Here is a 14,908-nt window from a genome sequence, read left to right as displayed (position 1 = left end):
TTTATTAATTCGAAATCTCTCTCTCTTTAAACAGTATCTCGCTCTCTTAACTCTTTCAATCTAACCTTCTCTCTCTCACAAAGAGAAGAATCAGAAGAATAAGAAAAAGAAACAGCAAACTCTCTAACTCACTTTCTCTCTCTAGCTCGATTTTTGCTTCAATGGCCGAGGATGCCTTCTCCTCTCTTTCTCTACACCTTTTATAGAATCAAAAAGATCCTTTTCTTGCTCCTCAAATCGTGTACAAGTCGGTTGTTTCCTTTTCTTCATCAGTCGGTTGAAGAGTTTTTAGAAGTCGGTTGCTCTGTTTTTAGAAACTGAGAAAGAAGAAGGAAGAAGACAATGGCCGGTAATAGCTTGGTGTACTCCTGACCGTGACAGAATGTAGCCCGCGTCATTTCTGGTCCATCCGATTATTTCCTGGATGCGCGCCACGTGTCCCTCTTGACTCTTGGTCCATTGAAATTGACCTGAACTTTGACTCGCTCTATTTTACTCATCCGAACTCCGATTTGACTTCCGTTTTCGCCTACGGGTTTGTCTTGGACTCTAATTTCCATCCAAACAGTACTCTTGACCATGAAATCAGAATCAACAAATGACCAAAATACCCCTACTCTGCATTTTCTCTGACTTTTATCCGTTTTGCACACATAGCTCTGAAAAAGGTACCAGAGTAGAAACAGGAGTAATTCATGAGAGTAACTGCTCTAGATAGACTAACTTGTCCAAATTAAGAGACTCAGATGAGACATTTTCATGTCTCATTAGCTACGGCTGCGACCCGAGGCCTCACAAGGAGGAGTCCTAGCTAAACTCAACCCTTTACTCGAGGGAAACGTGGTCCCTGGGGATCCCCGAGGAGAAGTCTTAGATAAAACTACCGCCCCGATGAAGGTGACCGGGGGTATAAGGAGAAGTCCTTGCAAAACTATTCATGCTTAAATGAGGAAGACAACCTTGGTAGCTAAGGCCACGACCAGGGGCACGGGAGGAGTCCCGGCGAAAACTAGTCGAGCTCAAGCCGACGAAAACAACCATGCTAGCGAAAGCCACGAACAGGGACAGGATAGCCTCGGTAGCTATGGCGACGACCGAGGGCCCTAAGGAGAAGTCCTAACGAAACTAGTCAAGCTCAAGCTGACGAAACTAGCTCTGGTAGGGAATGCCACGACCTGAGGTCTAAGGAGAAGTCCTAGTGAAACTAGTCAAGCTCAAGCTGACGAAACCTGCTCTGGTAGCGAAAGCCACGACCAGAGGTCTAAGGAGAAGTCCTAGCAAAACTAGTCAAGCTCAAGCTGACGAAAGCATCTCTGGTAGCGAAAGCCACGACCAAAGGTCTAAGGAGAAACCCTAGTGAAGCTAGTCAAGGTCAGGCTGACGAAATCAGCTCTGGTAGCGAAAGCCAAGACCATAGGACTAAGGAGAAGTCCTAGGGAAACTTGCAAAGCTCAGACTGGCAATATCAGCTCTGGTAGCGAAAGCCACGACCACAGGTCTAAAGAGAAGTCTTGATGACAGCTCTGGCATAAACGATCAGAGGCAGAGCTAAAAACTCTAACACCATTCAAAACTTTTTACGCAGGGCTACTTCGGGTTCTATTTTGCAGAGGGAAATAGTAAGCTTAGAGCATGCTAGACTAGGCCTGAAATTATTCCTCTTGCAGGTGCGATCATTCGGAGCATGCGCAGTAAGCTTAGGAAAATGCATTAGTAAGTTAGGATTTATACTAACATCGATTTTGCAGAATCGGTACACGGAATCGGTGTCAGACTTCAAGACTATTACAGAAGAAATTACAACGCAAAGAAATCAGCAGAGTTTCGGCAATAATCGAGCCAGGGAAACCATTCGCCGGAGATTGGACGGAGCTCAACATCTCGTTTCTCCCCCCAACTGATCAACATAGTGGCCACCCGAGAAAGAAAATCGCAGGCAAGAGCTATCCTCAAAAGAATTAGAGCTTACAACTCCAAAAGAACTTCAGCCAAAGAGGAGAAGTGTGCCAAATCGAGAGTGTACCGCTCCGAAAACACCCTCTCTCGGGAAAGACCCAAACCGACAACTGGGTAACTATCCCTATTGCCGTAAAAGATGTCCCTAACTATCCCCATTGACGGAAAAAGACCCTTTTAGGCAAGCAATAGATACGAACTCAAACAGAGGCCCCATCTCGAATCCTTAGCAAGAAAAGGAAGAAACCACTGTGATCGTTATTTCCAAACTCTGATAAAAAGGCAGGTTGAGGAATCAAAGCGGGCATTTATAGCAGAAAAGATGGTATAGGAAATAGGTGAAAAGCATTAAGGACAAAGACCGAGCGCATCTGACCGAACGCATCTCGGAAACATGCGAGAAACTTAAAGTGCAAGGAACGCACCTTATTCCCAATAATAGTGCCCCGCGTGTCCTTGCGTAACCGGGTGAGTTACCGTGTGCAATAACCCAAAAGATCAATACTGAAAACGTGTGATCAGGCAATCGAATCTATGACGTCACAAAATCACGCATGGGAAAGAATGAGTTACTCGCGCAGAAAACGAAACGTGTCTTGGAATAATAAACCTCGTGCCAGAACACAGCCAGATCAGCTCTATCAAAGATAACACTTAGTCAAAGAAAATCTCCAATTGATAACCGTCGATCAGCTCTAGAGTACTGCAAAAAGACAAAACTCATTCAAACAACCATGGTCTAGGTAAGGCCAAAGAGATTCATGATACGGCTCTGGGACAGGTAGTACTTTCGACTTCTAACCTTCAAAGTAAAATACAAGAGTTATTTCTACTCCAGAAGTCTCTTGGAACGACTCGGCTTAAGACAGCAGGACAGCTAAAACCCCTGATGGTCCACCACACATTCCCCTAACTGGGAGGTCGACCAGAAGAAACCAACTCTGCACAAAACGCCCTCTGCATGGATAGATCAGCCCTGAGATTTCTAAAGGAACAAGGGGGGTCTCCACAGGTTCGGCCCATATCTTACGCCCAGAACTGGGGAGATATCAGCGGTGCGCAACCTAATGACTTAATCCCAGACTTTCTAGAAAGATCTCAGTCGGTCACACATCTTGAAGTGTTTAAACCCGATTGGACTCCACGTATCTAGAGGAGGAAACTTCTCCTTTAGAGTCTATCATTCCGACAAGATATATACAAAGTTTCCATGAAATTAGAAACTTTCACTTATCAAAGATCCGGGATAGACTCGAAGAGAAACCCTAGATTCGCAAAAGAGGTAACTTCTGTTAAGGTTTGATTCATATAAAAAAGGATCACCCCCCAATAACAGAGTTCTCATAACTCGCCCCCAAAAGGATCAATCAATATATTCATTCTTTTACTACAAAGAGCACCGTGACTGTCTTGAGCGCAGAGCGGTTTTCGAACCCTTTGCAGGTTTTCCCCCCTCGGGAATAAACGAACAGGAGTAAGGAGCCAGGCTAGGGCGTGTAGTCAAAGCAGAGAAGAAGAGCCTGAACGGAGCAGGGAAGCAAAGAAGCAGAGCTGAACAGAGGAATCTCTCATCTCCAAACAGAATATACCATCATAACGGAGGTTGTCATGCATCAACTCTCTTTTTCATGCTGATTTAACCGGGAGCCAATTTTAGACATCAGCACCTATCTTCCCTTGAAGTAAATTTAATCACATAAGCCGAGTCGCCATGGACTGTTCGTTTGATTGCACCTTTCGGATTCCATCGCTTGACCAACACACTATAAACCAAACTATAGCCCATCCTTTCACCAATGAAGCTTCCAATCAAAACATCTTCAAAAGACTTGACATGATTAACATATTCAGCTATATCAATATCAACATATTTCTTACCATTGATTTCTGTTGGAGGTCTATAAATGAGTTTGTTGCCCATGGATGAAGTTTGGCCTTTGAACAGGCAAGCCCAATTCGATTGTGTACCATCTCGTGTATCCTGTTGATCCCCTGCTGTTGTTGAGGAATTGGTTGCCTGAACCCAATGATTCACCGGAACCCTAGGGCTTGTCGGAATCCTAACATCATTTGGATCGCACCCCATAACTGGTTGGTGATTTTCTCCTGTTTCTTGTGATGTGAACAGTGTTGTTGTTGGTTGGCAAAGATTATTTCTAATCGAATCAACAAACAGTTTGGTGCAGTTTCATATTGCTGACTTTTCGTTTCCAAACTCAGGGGTTGAAATTGAGGTAAAACTCTTAACAAATCATATAGAACATAGTATTAGGACATATCAAACATAGAGGACGACAAACACACACAACTCGTGTGAAACTGTTCGTGACACAGTTTGGTGCAGTTTCCTATTGCTGACTATTTGTTTCTAATCTGAGGGGTCGAACTTGAGGTAAAACCCAAAAAACAAAACATATGGAATGGATTTTTAGAACATATGAAACATATTGGATAAAAAACTCACAACTCGTGCGAAACAGTTTGTGGCACAGTTTGGTACAGTTTTTTTTTTATTTGTTCAGCGGGCCTCGAACCCTGACCTTTAAGAGGAAGACTTTACCTCATACAATTCCAACAAAGGGTTGTTAGCACAGGTTGGTGCAGTTTTTTTTAATTGGTCAGCGTGTCTCCAACCCTTAACCTCTAAAATGGTAGACTCTACCTCTTACCACTCCAACAAAGGGTTGTTGACAGTTTGGTGCAGTTTTTTTATAATGATAAGCGGGAGAAGCCCGAACCGAATACAATGAAATAAGAAATAAAAAAACAGCAAAGAAATCATATTACATCATTTCATTAGCCTCACCCTTTCCTCATTCTCACTGTCCCTCTAGAGTCCGCATTAACAATGTTGACTAATTCCACCGGTAGTTGACTAACATTCAAGTGAGTTACTCCCGGTCCGAGCTTCATCTTTCACAAGTAATCAGCAACTTGGTTTGCTTCTCTATAGACATGAAAAACCCGAAACTCCGAAATTGGCTCTTAAGCCTCTGAACTCTCTTCCATAACCGCCTCGCCCTCCATGGTAGTTTCTGATGTGGTTTTGCAAGAAATAACTTGATATTCATCGAAACAAGACCAAGTTCAACTTCCTGCAGCTCGGCACTACGTGGTAACTCCAATCCCAACTCAACACCCTGCAGGTCATGTATAAAGATAATATGTCCATAAGCCTGACCAGTAGCAGCTATAACAACAGTCCCCTCTGAATCTCGAATAATGGCTCTATACCCCGCGTCAACTTCGTTCAGAGCACCATCGGTATTAATCATATATCTCCCTGCCATCGGTCGAGTCCAGTTACATGAAGTATATACCGACTTTTGAAGAGAGATAGTAAGATTCCAGCGATCGATGGTCCTCCGATTATCCTCGGTATCTTCAAACCGTTTGGTAATGGTATTTAGCTTGATCCGCATTTCATCATAAATAGTGTGGATAATCAGCCCCGACGACATGACATTGCCTTTAAATACCCTGTTATTCCGCTTCTTCCAAATATGATAGACATAGGCATTTAAAAGCAAACGACCCACCCGGGCAGCAATGGAAATCCCATCTTGCATAATAGTGATTCCCATATATTCTTTGTAACCGAACAACCAAGAGTAGGTGGATATCCGTTTCTTCATCTCCCTCATGGAAAAAAACATGTAGTGTCTATAACCATACCCCAACTAGCCAGAAGAGGTCTAGTTTTGAGGCGTCTTCGAAAGGCAAGCCACGTGATTAAACAATGTTTGGGTATTCCACCCTGTGACCATACTAAGGAAGTCCAGCTCTGTCGAGTACCTCTGGGTCGAATTGCTTCGTACGTCTCTTTGAGAGTAAACTCTCCATTCTGGTCGGGCATCCAGATCACCTCATCTCTGAGAGTACTATCTACCACCATCTCTCTAGCCTCCGAGGATGCCATAAGTCAGTCCAGAATGTAGTATCCTAGCCATCCCCCAAAGAAGTACACATGAGACGCTGAGCCGTGGGCCTGCTGGCTAGAATCCGACCCCAACACCAAGAACTATTACTCGGGATGAAAGAGTCCAGAAATGCCGATCTTTAATAAGATTATTTCTCACCTACTCAGCCGACAAGGTCCTATTTCCACTAACCAAGTCCCATATATGGCGAAGGTTTGTCGCATCAAACAACACCTCGATATTATGAGAACCAAGTCCCCCTTCATCGGCAGGGTAACGAAGGCTGTCCCAGCCAATGGGAGCTCTTTTACACCCCATATCCACACCTGACCACAGGAACTTACTAAAGATGGAGTTGATGTCATTTATTACTCTCTTGGGAACAACGAACATTGCGGCCCAATATAGTAACATACTATACAAACCCACCTTTACGAGGAGAACTCGCCCCGCGAATGATAAAAATCGACTCTTCCAAGATTGGATTCGTCCCTTGATTTTATCAATCAGCGGAATACAGTGACGATAGGTGAGATGAGACAATATAAGAGGCAAACCCCAAGTATCAGATAGGCAGAAAACCAATACCGAATTCCAGAATACTAATAATATCACTCTGACCTTGGGCCGAAAGACCTGCAACGAAGACCGTGCGCTTGAGCACATTAACCTGCAACCTCGTCGCCCGATGAAAACTAGTTAACACACCTTTTAGAGAATGAGCGAAAATCGCGTCTCCTGGAAAAATGACCATGAGATCGTCGGCGAAACAAAGGTGAGTAACTTTCGAAACTCGACACTTAGGGTGTAGCAGAAACCGACCTGCTCTTTCCTCTCGATCAATAAGAATCGCGAATACCGCCATCATTAACGCAAACAGATATGGAGAAATCAGACAACATTGCCGTAGACCTCGCTTCCCATCAAAATAACCATGGGCTTCACCATTAACCATAATCGAGAACTTAGACGTAGTAACACAGACCCGTATCCATTCCATGAATATCCTTGGAAAATGAAACTTACCAAGGACTGAGAATAATGAAGACCAACGAACTGTGTCATGCGCCTTCTTAAGGTCAATCTTAACCGTACACCACGCCGAGATGTCTGGTCGGTGGTAATCCCGAACAATCTCATAGGCTAGCATGATATTTTCCTGAATAGTACGACCAGAAATAAAGGCTGATTGGTTCAGACTGATCATCGAATAAATAATTCCCTTCAGCCGTATAGTAAGAATCTTTGTAATGCATTTATACAACACATTACAACAAGATATTGGTCTGAAATCTGACACTGAAGAAGCATTATCTATTTTAGGAATAAGAGTCACAAAAGTAGAGTTTACCTCTTTGAGAAGTTTACCTGAGCTGAAGAACCTCTAGATAACTTCCTCAAAATCATCTCCCACGATGTCCCAACACGCCTTAAAAAAATCAGAAGAGAACCCATCCGGCCCTGGCGATCTATCAGAACCAATAGTCTGTAAAGCAGCAAATATCTTAACTCTAGTCACCCTCGTAATGAGAAGAGTTCCTTCATCTTTCGTAAGGAGGTGTGAGAACTCCAAATTAGGTATGGGATCTAATACTTCATTATCCTCATCCTCTCGACCAAATAAGTCCCGATAGAAGTCCACACACATATTAGTTATCTCCGCTGGATCCTCGGCCACCGAACCATCCTCCCTGGTGAGTCGAGTAATATCATTCCTAGACTTCCGCTCTTTGATAGAGTTGTGAAAATAAGTTGTATTGTTGTCATCAAGAGTAAGCCATTCAACTTCAGCATGTTGTCGGAGCATTGCCATTTCAGCCCGAACAACGTTACTATAGTTTTCAGTAGCTTCTCTCTCTTGCCTCCGTAAAACCGGGTTTGCTGGATCTCCCTGCAATCGGACCTGCACTGAATGTAAAAAATTTCGGTTAATGGTTCCCTGATTCGTCACCCCATTGAACCGAACTTTCTTCCATTCCTTCAACCGAGCTTTCAAAGCCTTGAGCTTTGTCACCATTCAAAACATCGGGTTACCCCGTACTGACTCCTTCCATACATCAAGAATAAGAGCTTTAAACGTGGGAACCTCCGTCCAGGCATTAAAGAACCGAAACGGAGTTCGCCGGTGTATGTTAGGTGCAGCAAGCAGAATGATAATAGGAGAGTGATCAGAGTCCCCAGCCGGTAGAAATTCTGCTTTGGCTAGAGGAAAACAGGCCACCCACCCACTATTAATAAGACCCTGATCAATCTTGGAACTAATGTTCGCAACTCCCATCTGCCTTTTAGACCAAGTACAGAAACAACATGTATACGAGCAATCGAACAGTCCCAACTCGGTAACACAATCAAACATCTTATTGGAACCTTGAGATGGTGAGTTGTTACCACCTTTCTTCTCATTAGCCAACATCTCGATGTTAAAGTCACCTAGCACTTTGCTACGGAGCCTTAGAACCCGTCATAAGAAACTCAAGGTCCCTCCAAAGCTCCCGACGATGAACAGTACTATTACTTCCGTACACCACTGCTAAATGAAAACCCGAGCCATCTGTAAACCTAACACCACTTGCAATAACTTGCCCTCCAAAATGGGACACAATAAAATCGACCCTACTAGGTTCCCAACCAATCCAAATCCGGCCTCCCGAAACAGCCGCATAGTTATCAATAAAGGTCCAGTTGAATTAAGACCTCGCTGAATCCGAGTCTTATTAACCTCATGAACATGAGTTTCTAACAATCCACACAAACCAATTCTATTCAATCGCACAAAATCATGCACACTCTTCATACGGAGGGCGCCATTAAGACCTCTCATGTTCTAACATGCAATATTAATCATTTAACTATTGGGAGGTATCCTCGACTTCCGTAGAAAGTCTGGTAGTGTTAACCAGTCGCATAATAGTCAAATTGGGATTTGTTTCCTCCTGTGTGTCATGTAAAGTGGGACTAGTTCCCTCATGGTGGGAACGATCAATGGAAGGTAAACTCCCCTCCGGCTCACCTTCATGTGCATCAATGTCTAAATCTTTAGAAGTGCAAAGAACCGAGAAAGAATTACCTTCAATGTGGCAATATGGGCCTGATTTACTGTATGTTGCTGCTGCCTTTTTTGCCATTTTCCATGGTTGTTGATAAAAAATTTCTGGTTGTTCCTCACCGAGATAGAGCTTGCAACCTTTAGGTTAAACCATCGACCATCCTTCATTGTTATCTCTGTCCTCCTCACGTGTTTGCTGATTTTCTCGTGCTGGGACCATTGCCGGACGTTTCCTCCCACCATTTTGATCACCCAAACCAAACCCCTTACCAGATTTAAAGTTCAGTTGCTTCCCATTATAATTTCTCATTTGATTTTTGTTGTTAGTGTACCTTGCTGGTTCGCCCGAGCCTTAAGGTTACCACCCAGTCTTCTATCTTCTCTATGTTGCTGGTTCTTTACGACTTGGCCTGTAACATTTTCAGCAAGTTTTGATCGCTTAGGACACGTCGAGTCATCATGCCCAAACACGTGACACATCATACACTTGCTGAGTTTCCACGAACATTCTACTTGCACCTTTACTATATGATCTGAACTACCATCCTTAACTCGAACTTCAATCTCATTGGGTAAACCCCTATCCACTTGAACTTCAACACACACACACCCGTGCAAAGGCCATTCTCTCCTTGGATTTCAAGCGACTATCCTGCATAAGAGGAATACCCAACACACTAGCAGTGTGTGAAATTCCTTTAAAATTCCAGAATAGAAGAGGAATATTTCTCAAGCTTACCCATATAGGTATCGTCTTCATTTCTTGAAGTTCTTGTTCAATATGAAGCTTCCATGGCCTTACTATAAAGACTCGACCAGCGATAAAGATAGTCTCGTGTTCCAATACTCGTTGTCTATTTTCCAAAGATGAGAACTTAATAACATAAGTTGAACTCCCATCCACTGTGAGTGTCATCTCGCCCTTCGGTTGCCATTGTTTCACTAATACACTCTGTACCAATCCATATCCCATTCTCTCGCAAACGAAACTACCAATGAGTATGTTGTCGAAGGACTGAATTTCGTTTACAAAATCAGAGGTGTTCAATTCTGCCATGCGAGGGCCTTCAAAGACAATGGGAGGAACACAACTCGAGTAGGTTCTGTTTTCTTGCTGAATAGTTCTGTCTAATGGGAGCGAATTGGGGCACCCCCCTCCAAGATTTTTGGAGGCACCCAGATTCATGGGATCAGTTTCACGTGAATCTGTTCTTGCCGGAACCCTAGCAGCAGCCGGAAACCTAAAATCTGGTGTTGTTGTCGCCGGTTGCTGCCTTCCTGGAGCTGTTGTGTTTGTGCTAACCACCTCCATTGGATTACGAAGAATACTCGAAAACATGTTGTTTCTAATAGCTTCAGCGAAAGGGTTAGTACCCAGCACCCTCTTCTTGTCCATCCCTGAACTTGTTCCAAGAGTCGTGTCTCCTTCAATATGAACATCAGTATTTGGAGTTGATTTATGGGACTTAGGAACTCCTTTTGATAGGTTAGAACTCTGGTTTGGTGTAGTTGTTGCCTTAAAAATAATGGGGACAGAACTATGATCAGCCTTACCTATGCTTGGTTGTGTCTTTTTGGCCGCCATGGAAGCTTCCTCCTCCATTTCATCTCCTTCATCTTCACTAATGACACGGTTTCAAGTCAACAAGAACCGCCCCTCTCCAATCTCTCCCTCATCTCTCAAGCTAGTACTCTTTTCATTTATGACCGGAAAACAAATCCAATCAACAAGGTGCCGATCAGAAACCCTAGCAAAAACGAGCAGCAGCAAGAAACCCTATAAAAATTGCCCATACCCCTTTCTCTCTCCTCAAGATTCGTTTTACAGTTTGGTGCAGTTTTTTTCTTGATAATGATAAGTGGGAGAAGCCCGAACCGAATACAATGAAAAAGAAACCAAAAAACAGCAAAGAAATCTAATTACATCATTTCATTAGCCCCACCCTTTCCTCATTCTCACTGTCCCTCTAGAGTCCGCATCAACAATGTTGACTAATTCCACCGGTAGTTGACTAACATTCAAGTGAGTTACTCCCAGTCCGAGCTTCATCTTTGACAAGTAATCAGCAGCTTGGTTTGCTTCTCTATGGACATGAAAAACCCGAAAACTCCGAAATTGGCTCTTAAGCCTCTGAACTCTCTTCCATAAATGCCTCGGCCTCCATAGTAATTTCTGATGTGGTTTGCAAGAAGTAACCCTATATTCATCGAATCAAGACCAAGTTCAACATCCTGCAGCCCGACACTAAATGCTAACTCCAATCCTCGGCCACCGAACCATCCTCGCTGGTGAGTCGAGTAATAGCATTCCTAGACTTCTGCTCTTTGATAGAGTTGTGAAAATAAGCTGTATTACTGTCATCAAGAGTAAGCCATTCAACTTTAGCACGTTGTCGGAGCATTGTCGTTTCAGCCCGAACAACGTTACTATAGTTTTCGGTAGCTTATCTCTTGCCTCCGTAAAACCGGGTTTGCTGGATCTCCCTGCAATCGGACCTGGACTGAATGTAAAAAATTCCGATTAATGGTTACCTGATTAGTCACTCCATTGAAACGAACTTTCTTCCATTCATTCAACCGAGCTTTCAAAGCCTTGAGCTTTGTCACCATTCGAAACATCGGGTTACCCCGTATTGACTCTTTCCGTACATCAACAACAGGAGCTTTAAACGTGGGAACCTTCGTCCATGCATTAAAGAACCGAAACGGAGTTCGCTGGTATATGTTATGTGCAACAAGCGGTATAATAATAAGAGAGTGATCTGAGTCCCCAGCAGGTAGATTTCTGCTTTAGCTTGAGGAAAACAGGTCAACCACGCACTATTAATAAGATCCCGATAAATCTTGGAACTAATGTTCGCAACTCCCATCTGCCTGTTAGACCAAGTATAGAAATAACCTGTATACGAGCAATCGAACAGTCCCAACTTGGTAACACAATCAAACATCTCACTGGAACCTTGAGATGGTGAGTTGTTACCACCTCTCTTCTCATTGGCCAACATCGTGATTTTTCTTTTATAATGATTAGCGGGAGAAGCCCGAATCGAATACAATGAAATAAGAAATAAAAAAACAGCAAAGAAATCAAATTACATCATTTCATTAGCCCCACCCTTTCCTCAGTCTCATTGTCCCTCTAGAGTCCGCATTAACAATGTTGACTAATTCCACCGGCAGTTGATTAACATTCAAGTGAGTTACTCCCGATCCGAGCTTCATCTTTGACAAGTGATCAGCAGCTTGGTTTGCTTCTCTATAGACATGAAAACTCGAAAACTCCGAAATAGGCTCTTAAGCCTCTGAACTCTCTTGCATAAACGCCTCGTCCTCCATGGTAATTTCTGATGTGGTTTTGCAAGAAGTAACTTGATATTCATCGAATCAAGACCAAGTTCAACTTCCTGCAGACCGGCCCTAAGTGCTAACCCAAGTCCCAACTCAACACCCTACAGCTCATGTATAAAGATAGTCTGTCCATTAACCTGCCCAGTAGCTGCTCTAACAACAGTCCCCTCTGAATCTCGAATAATGGCTCCATACCCTGCATCCAACACATTCAGAGCACCATCGGTATTAATCATATGTCTCCCTGCCATCGGCCGAGACCATTTACATGAAGTGAAGACCGAGATAGTAATTTTCCAGCGATCGATGGTCCTCCGATTCTCCTCGGTATCTTCAAACCGTTTGGTGACGGTATTCAGCTTGATCCGTACTTCATCACAAATAGTGTGGATAATCAACCCCGGCGACATGACATTGCCTCTAAATACCCTGTTATTCTGCTCCTTCAAAATATGGTAGACATAGGCATTTAAAAGCAAACGACCCACCCGGGAAGCAATGGAAATCCCACCAAAGTTATTAAGGCATCACTATAACTCCGCTTTTCAATCAGCAGCACTTACTTTCTGAAATCCCATCTTGCGTTATAGCGATTCCCATATATTCTTTGTAACCGAACAACCAAATAATAGGTGGGAAATCACTTTCTTCATCTCCCCCACAGAAAACACATGTAGTGTCTATAACGATACCACAACTAGCCAGAAGGGCTCTAGTTTTAAATGTCGAAGAAGCTCCTGATAGACCCTTAGAGCATGAACTGACCGATGAACCTTATTGCTCACTCCCTTGACCATTGTCATCTCACCATGATCAGACTACACCAGACTTTGATGTTCAGGATGATAGCTCTATGAGCAAGTTTGGGGACCAGACGATGTTGAACTTTCCAATTTTTAGCACTTGTGATTACTTGGATGAGTTATGTAGAAGTGAAGGTGTTGCAACCAACTTTGAGGCTCCCGATGCCTTTAAGGGCGTCGATAACGTAGAAGTTAGAGAGATAGCGGATAGCTTGTTAGATTATTTACCTAAGGAAATTATGGACCTTGACTTGGTCCTCGAGCATATTGTCTTATCCTTAGAATCTAGTTCGACCTTCCACATGATCTCAGACTCGGTTGTTGACCCCTTTTGGGACACTTCGGACGTCTTCCCTAGCATGTTTAGAGACTTAGTGGATGTTTTATCCACTAAGATTGAGTTTGACTTTTTACCTTCGACTGACTTCCTGGCTCTTCATTTGTATGTCGATCCTTTTGACGACTGTTTAGTCGTCGCCCCTAGCATTTATGCGCACTTAGTGGACCATGCATCCACTAAGTTTGGGGATGGCTTCTTTTCGCTTTTAGTCTCACATGCTCTTCTTTCGTTTAATATTCTTGTGAGACTTTTAGCTTTTGTATATAGTTTTCTTTGGGTTGACCCCCAAATCTTCCGTCTATTACTTTATGATCGTTAGGCTGATTGAGATGGGTCTTGATGTTTGTGGGTAGCATCTCTGGAAACCCTCCACGAGACATAACTCGTGCTCTTGTGTGACAACAAGAGAATCAAAGGCTAATTGCATAGCTCAATGCAAACATTTTATTGGCTCATGAGCTTACTAGGAATTACCGTAGGAGTAAGGGGCCTGCTAGGTGTGCCATCAAGATTGACTTGCAGAAAGCATATGATACTATAGAATGGGGTGCTCTTCTTAAAATTATGGCAAAGTTTGGTTTTCCTGAGAAGTTTATCACTTGGGTTAAAGTGTGTATTTCTACTCCCAAATACTCTTTTATGATTAATGGCTGCTCCTATGGTTACATTAAAGGTAAAAGAGGCATTAGGCAAGGGTGTCCTATGTCTCCTTACCTTTTTGTGTTGGTTATGGAGGTTTTCAATGTTCTACTGCTTTCTGAGGCTAAGGGTGGTAAGTTTTCTCTGCACCCTAGATGTAAAGATCCTTTGATCACTCATCTGAGTTTTGCTGATGATTTGCTAGTATTTATAAAGAGTGAGCTTGCCTCTGCTAGGGCCCTTTCTCAAGTTCTGGATTTCTTTGCTGATTGTACTGGGCTTAGAGTTAACAGGTCTAAGAGTTCTATTTTTGCTGATTGTACCTCACGTGCTCGAACGCGGATCTCTCGGCATCATATTTTGGTTTAGTGTTTTTGTGCTGCCCAAGAGGGTTCTTAATGAGCTGGATAGAGTTTTCATGAGGTTTCTTTGGGATGGTCCAGAGATGTTAGCTAAGGGTGCTGCTGTTAGCTGGTTTGCTGTTTGCCATCCTTTTAAAGAGGGGGGGTCTTAACCATAGAGACTTAGGTACCTTGAATACTGCTTGTACTCTCAGACACATTTGGGAGATATTTATTCATAAGCATACTCTTTGGGTCCAATGGGTGCAGAAGCATCTCATATGAGTGTTTTTGGCTGCTCCCTGTACATTGTGATGCTTCTTGGTGTTGGCGCAGGCTTTTTCATAACAGACAGTAGGGTTTGAGTTTTTGTTCTGTCTTGCTTGGCAATGGTAATGAGACTTGGTTCTAGAAGGATCCCTGGCACCCTATGGGTATTTTGTTACCTTTTTTCTCTGAGCAGCTCAAGTATGATAGTACTTACCATATGAATGCCAGGGTTGGTGATTGTCTGG

At 43.3% G+C, this 14,908-nt stretch overlaps 1 protein-coding gene across 1 annotated transcript; it reads right to left on the bottom strand.

The window, feature by feature from the left end:
* Positions 1-7,893: 7,893 nt before the first annotated feature.
* On the bottom strand, positions 7,894-8,289 carry LOC147557401 (uncharacterized). The gene has a single exon (XM_086658846.1). It carries the CDS (start codon positions 8,287-8,289, stop codon positions 7,894-7,896), a length of 396 nt encoding a protein of 131 aa, XP_086514972.1.
* Positions 8,290-14,908: the final 6,619 nt, after the last annotated feature.

This window comes from Eschscholzia californica, unplaced genomic scaffold (genome assembly GCF_041429995.1).
Source record: "Eschscholzia californica isolate CP2 unplaced genomic scaffold, dmEscCali1.0.p SCAF_2, whole genome shotgun sequence".
NCBI lineage: Eukaryota > Viridiplantae > Streptophyta > Magnoliopsida > Ranunculales > Papaveraceae > Eschscholzia > Eschscholzia californica.
Note: the sequence above shows the minus strand (reverse complement) of the source record. Positions and strands in the feature narration are given on the sequence as shown.

Coding starts and splice junctions, on each gene's coding strand:
- LOC147557401 (XM_086658846.1), bottom strand. CDS start 8,289: ATGTTGGCTAATGAGAAGAAAGGTGGTAACAACTCACCATCTCAAGGT.